Source organism: Lichenostomus cassidix, chromosome 11 (genome assembly GCF_008360975.1).
Source record: "Lichenostomus cassidix isolate B80296 chromosome 11, HeHo_3.0, whole genome shotgun sequence".
Lineage (NCBI taxonomy): Eukaryota > Metazoa > Chordata > Aves > Passeriformes > Meliphagidae > Lichenostomus > Lichenostomus cassidix.
In genome coordinates this window covers 13,744,404-13,750,708 of record NC_139492.1, presented here as the reverse complement: position 1 = coordinate 13,750,708, position 6,305 = coordinate 13,744,404, and the positions used below count along the sequence as shown (strand labels likewise).

The 6,305-nt window shown below is 45.5% G+C and overlaps 1 protein-coding gene across 1 annotated transcript; it reads left to right on the top strand.

Moving 5' to 3' along the window:
* Positions 1–358: 358 nt before the first annotated feature.
* On the top strand, positions 359–5,347 carry LOC146432347 (histamine H3 receptor-like). Its single transcript, XM_085071939.1, has 3 exons — positions 359–652; positions 721–887; positions 3,087–5,347. Exons 1-3 carry the CDS (start codon positions 427–429, stop codon positions 3,969–3,971), a joined length of 1,278 nt encoding a protein of 425 aa, XP_084928065.1. The 5' UTR covers positions 359–426; the 3' UTR covers positions 3,972–5,347.
* Positions 5,348–6,305: the final 958 nt, after the last annotated feature.

Below are 6,305 nucleotides of genomic sequence, written 5' to 3'. Positions count from 1 at the left end.
GACCGGGAGAGAGTGGGAGCGGCGCTGGGAGCGACAGCGCCGGCTGGGAGGGGCGGGCAGCGGGCACGGGGCGCTCCCGCCCAGACTAGAGCAGCGGGCCGCAGCCGCGGGCTGGGCTGTGGTGCTGCCGAGCCATCGCCCCGCCGCCACCGCGCTCCGGGAAGTTCTGCCGCTCCGCCGCCGTCCCAGCAGCGAGCGCCTCGGACTGGGCTGGGCAGGGCTGGGCTGGGCGGGACAAGGAAGGGAAGGGCAGGGCAGGGCAGGGCAGGGCGGGACGGGACAAGGAAGGGCAGGGCAAGACAGGGCAGGGCTGGGCTGTACCGTACCGCCCGGCCCCTCGCTCCGCCCGGCGGGGCTGAGCGGGGCGGGGCGGTGCCGCAGCCGAGCGCCGGGTCCGGGCAGCGCCGCGGGCTCTCGGCAGGAACCATGGGCTGGGACGGGCCATGGCTAAACCTGTCCGGCAGCGCCCGTGCGGCGGGAGAGCCCTTCCCTGCCGGCACCGCTGCGCTGCTGGCCGCGCTCATGGGGCTGCTGGTGCTGGCCACCGTGCTGGGCAATGCCCTGGTCATTCTGGCGTTCGTGGTGGACCGCAGCCTCCGCACGCAGGGAAACTTCTTCTTCCTGAACCTGGCCGTCGCCGACCTGCTGGTGGGTGAGTGCCGGGGCGCCGCGGGGCGGGGGTCGCGCTCCGCCAGTGTCACCGCCGACCTCTGTCCGCAGGCGGCTTCTGCATCCCCCTCTACATCCCCTACGTGCTGACGGGCGAGTGGAGGCTCGGCAGGGGCTTGTGTAAGCTGTGGCTGGTGGTGGACTACCTGGTGTGCTCCGCTTCCGTCTTCAACATCGTCCTGATCAGCTTCGACAGGTTCATCTGTGTCACCAGAGCGGTAAGGGCTGGGCAAGGGCTGCCAGCGGGGCCGCGTGGGGTGCAGGACTGCCCTTCCAGGCAGGGTGGTTCGCTTAGGTCACCTGGCTCTCAACACCCTTGAGCATCTCTCAAATACCACATGAGACAGGGGGGGATCCAGGCATCAGTCCTGGAAATAGTTCTGTGAGTGATCAGCTTTGCCAGAAAATGCACTTCCTTCTCACTTTTACAGTGGAAGAGGTACTCTGCTTTAGAAGCAGGCACAGGCTATGTCTGCAGAGCGAACAAAGTGTAGTTACTTCCTCCCCACCTGCATCTTGAATAAGCTTTAAAAGTATTGCCCAGCTGAAGCAGACCTGCTCCGTCAGGACACAGCCATGCCCCTGTTGGCAGCTGATAACCCAGGACAGCCCAGCTGCAGCACAAGGCAGAGCTCCTTGCAGTGGGTATCAAACTGTCGGGGGAATTCGATGTGTACAGCTGTGTGTGGGTCAAAAGTGGCAGATTATAAATTAACACTTCACAGGATGTGAATGGTATTTCCATGTAACAGCCACAGAGATAGCCCAAGACATGCCTGCAGCAAGCGAGTTATTAAAAAAGGAGATTAGACTTTGCATTTCATTTTCACCTGATCGTACTGCCTCAAAGTATTTTGGATGGTGTCAAAATAACACATTTTACCTGTTAATAGGTTTCGCACTTCTACACACACTTCTTGGTTATGTTCCACACACATTTTCTTAATATGTCCATTTAGTTTTGTTGCTCATTTTAAATCATTGTAAACAGTACAAAGAGAGGCTTGCAGAATCAATTCAGCAGCTTATAGGCACCTTGGTGTTTCACCAACTTCTTTCTGAAGAGGGAGAAATGAACAGATTAATTCTTAAACAGTCAACACTCAATTCCTTTATTTTCTAGGTTCTGAATTAGCCATGAATTTTTCTTTCATAAGCCAATCTCTCATGACTATGCACATAGTATAAATATATAAACTAGATGGTTTCAGAAACATTAATAGGTCATAATAAATGAAAAAAATCATCCACTTTATTATCCATCAAATTAATCCCTCATATAAAAATCCCTCCCGAAGCTAGAGTACAGAAAATGACTGTTGGGTTAGGGCAGTATGAGAACATATAAACAGGAATATCTGAAGTTTTAAATTATTCTCCGTCTCAATTAAAGTGGTAATTTCTTCCAAGACTGCTCCTGAAATCACTCGTAGCTTTGTTAAGGATTGCAAAATCAGAGTCAGTTCAGACATACTAGGTTTCTTCAGCTGTCTGGCTCCTCTTCCAGAACAGCACTGGCTGTGGAAATTAAGGCCCAGACTGGGGCAGTAAAAATGAATCCTATAATAAATTTCAGGCTGACGACTTCCTATTCCAAACACTGTGTGGCAACACCGTGGAGATGTGATGGGTGAATTCCAAGTCACTACATGAATATTTGTCCAGTACCCCAGGGAATCAGAATAGAGAATATCAGAATATCAGAATCTCAGAATCTTGACTTTAAGATTCTGATGAATTCTATTGCTGATATGGCTTACTGACTCAGCATTACTGACTATTTTCTAAATCATGGAAATCCATCATTCTTCTGTAAAGCACACTGCAGACCACAACACTCCATCTATACATCTTAAAAGCAAATAGGAATTCTGCAAGTACTTCACAAAAGAAAGCAATTAAGTCTACCAAACAGAAAAAAGATGGTGTATATTAGAATTCTTGTGTGATTTTCACATTAAGAAAAAAAGTCTCTCGACAAAGTAGAAAGAAAAGAACTTGCATGATGTTCTGTGAATTCAAACCCTTCATGTATTTTGAATTAAATGATTTAAAAATTCCAAATAAGGGTCACTTTTTTAACCATTCTGTAAACAGGTATCACAGCTAATGCAATTAAATATGAAGCAACTGGCAACAACCAGTTCTAGGAAGAGCAGTGGTTATTTGCTTTGAAGGAGACTTGATTTTCTAGATTTTGAGATCTGATGCACGTTCTCAGAACTTACCCAGTCACCTTGATAAGGTTTCTTGTACGGCATATTTCAGAAATAACTTTTCTGTGGTACCAGTAAGCGTGGTATAACCCTCATCCCAAAACCAGTCTCTCACCAAGCCTCCCAAGTGACAGAGAGGACCATGTTCCAAAGCAGCCACATAACTGTTTGAAATACTTGTATGTGACTTTTGTCCCTCAGGTCAGCTACAGGGCCCAGCAAGGGATGACCAGAAGCACAGTTCTGAAGATGATGACTGTATGGATTGCTGCTTTTCTCCTCTATGGGCCAGCCATTCTCAGCTGGGAGCACATTGCCCAAAAGAGCATCCTCCCTGAAGGAGAATGTCATGCAGAATTCTTCTACAACTGGTATTTCCTAATGATTGCCTCTACTATTGAATTCTTTACACCTTTCATCACTGTTCTGTACTTTAACTTAAGTATTTACCTCAACATCAGGAAACGCACATTACTCCGTAATGAAAACCTCTCACCTGGTCAAGAGGACTGTGAAATGAATTTCCAGGGGGGAAAAAGGGAACACACTGTATTTTTTGTAAAATCAGCCAACAGAGACAAACATGAGAAGAGAGCAAGCAGCCTTTTTTCCCCAAGAAAGGCTCCAAAGCTTCAGGCCTCAGCTGAGTTTGGCAATCAGTCATCAAATATGAATGTCAATCATGACCTTCCACCTCTGCAGGATGTAAAGACCAGGCCTCCCACGAATGCCTTCTCCAAAGCAAGAGAAAGCCTTTCCCACCCCAGCAGCAAAGTGGACATTGCTAACACTATGGCAAACAGATTTAGACTTTCCCGGGATAAAAGAGTAGCAAAGTCTTTAGCAGTTATTGTCTGTGTGTTTGGGCTGTGCTGGGCTCCATACACACTCCTGATGATCATCAGGGCAGCCTGCCATGGGCACTGTGTGCCTTATTCACTCTATGAGATCTCATTCTGGCTGCTGTGGATCAACTCAGCCATCAACCCTGTTCTCTACCCATTGTGTCACCTGAGCTTTAGGAAAGCCTTTATAAAACTCCTGTGTCCACGAAAGGCCAAAATTCATCCTCACGTTTTGATGTGAAAAGTAGGAAGGCTGAAAATTAGTAAATCTTGTATTTGGTAGGAGAACCAAAAAGCAAGTATTGCAATACCTGCAAATCTTTAGGGAATACTGTAAGTCGGCACAACTGTATATATTTATGAGTATGCAGAAATACAGCCATCCATGTAACTGGAAAAATCACAGCAATTAAAAGAAAGATCATTTTTCCAAGCTCTTTGGAAAATTATACCAACAAAGTATTTTCTGATAATGGTGCACTAGTGTTGAAGTGCTGAAAACAAAATGTAACCTTCATGGCTAATAATTAGAGTTCAGGCTCTGTCACTTTTAATAACTGTAAATATTGCTGGAATTTCACAGAACATTAATCTTGGATCTGTTGTATCTTACCCCAAACTCAAAGACACCAAGTGTAGGATGCTTTCCCCCCTGCCTTTAGTGGCAAGCCAGACAAGATCATGACCAATGAAAAAAAGTAAATACAGGAAAAGCACAGGACACAAGGCAGCACAACAGTGATGTTACCAGAGAAGCTGAGCAACTGTAGCAGGCAAGGGAGCACTCATTGGAGTGGAAAGGGTGATGGAAATAGAAGAGTAGGATATTTAGCAGAACAAAGTTCAGGAACAGAAATAGAAAAGGGTTTTGAGATAGGAGATACGACAACTGGTAATTTATACACTAGAGGAGTTTCACTAGGAGTTCCCTTCCTCAGCAGTGACTTCCTGTCCCCCACCAGAATCCTGCATGGGCAGGAATCTACTCAAGTCAAAACTCAGCTCCTTATAGGGCTGAGGGGTATTACTCTATGTTTTGCTGTAAGGACAGACTAAGCCTAAGTAGCCTGTGAGATCCATGACAGACAGATCTTTAACTTTTAAAACATTTACAGGTGGACCTTTACTACTTCTGACTAGGTAAAAAAATGTTGTTTTCCCCTACCCTACCCATTGAATCTTTCCATCCATCAAGTCATTAGAGGTCAAGCAAGTATTACTTGAAGTGTTTAGCTATTTCCCAGGTCATGCATCATGACTGGCATGATTCAAAGTCTGTTACAATTTACAGCCTTGCTACTGCCCAAGAGTGTTTCTGCCATTGTGCCTGTGCCACAGGAGCAGCTCACACAACTGATCCTGAGTTTGGTGTAGATTTGTCCCACAAGGTGTCACATTGAACATCACTAATGATAGAAGCTTTTTCCAGCATCACCAGTATTTACTACATAACCTCACAGGTGCTTTCCTTTGCTGACAAGTGATAGTTACTGAACAGCTCTAGTCGTCCTTTGCCATCATTAAAATGCATGGTAGTACAATAGATCTTAAAGTTCACAGGCAGTATTTTGAAATTGACTTTGTAAACTTTCAATAAAGTAATTAAGAGCTGTGGAAGAGTTGTAACTGTGTAGCCCTAACGAGTGGGAGAGGGGGGAAAAGCACCATTCTACAACGTTTGGGTGACTGCAGTTGGAACTGCAAGACTGTTATCTCAAAGACACTTCCTAAGTTACAAGGACTGACACTGAGCACTAAACAAACATGGTTAGCAAATACTGTAAACTAGGAGGGTATATCCCTACACTATGAATGTATCCACATGAACATCATCATAACATTCTGCTATGGATGTGCTATAACAAAACAGCTTAACAGTTCTCCTACAAGGAACAGCATCAACAGATACAGAGCAACATTAAGATTTTTGAATTAGCATTAATTATAACCCTGGGAAAGTAAAGCCCTTAAATTATCTCCCCCTTCATTCCTCCTCCCCTCCAAGCCAAACTTATTCATCAGTATATTAATGACCTAATTGTCTACTCTGCAGTTCTTGTTTCTTTGGATTGTATCTGCCTTTTTCAAGAAACAGGTAGCACTCATTACTGAACAATCCCACCAAAGTCTCATTTACTGTCCAAACAAGGCAGGACACATTTTCAGAAAACAGTGGTCACTCACGGAGTAATGCAATTCAATCAGTTATGTTTAGAACACCACGTTCAGTAAAGGCAAACCAGACAGGTCAAAGCTTTCAGCAACTGGCATTAATCCATGGACTGCCCATCTCTACTGCTCAGTTTCCTACAGCATTGCCATTTAATTGCCACTCAGGTCTCTGGCACAGAATCCAGTAGGACTCTTCATCACTCCAGGTATGTCATAAAAACATTCATAAATGTGAGCACACATCATCTCAGCATCGTGTGGAAAAACACTGTGTTTTATAAGAAACTCCTACATTAGAAACGCCAGCAGCTTCCCAACTTGGCCAGGTTAACTATGCCTTGACTTTTCTGTCCCTACCAAAGTTCTTTCACTTTTATCCAAAGGTTCAACATTAGCTTCGGGT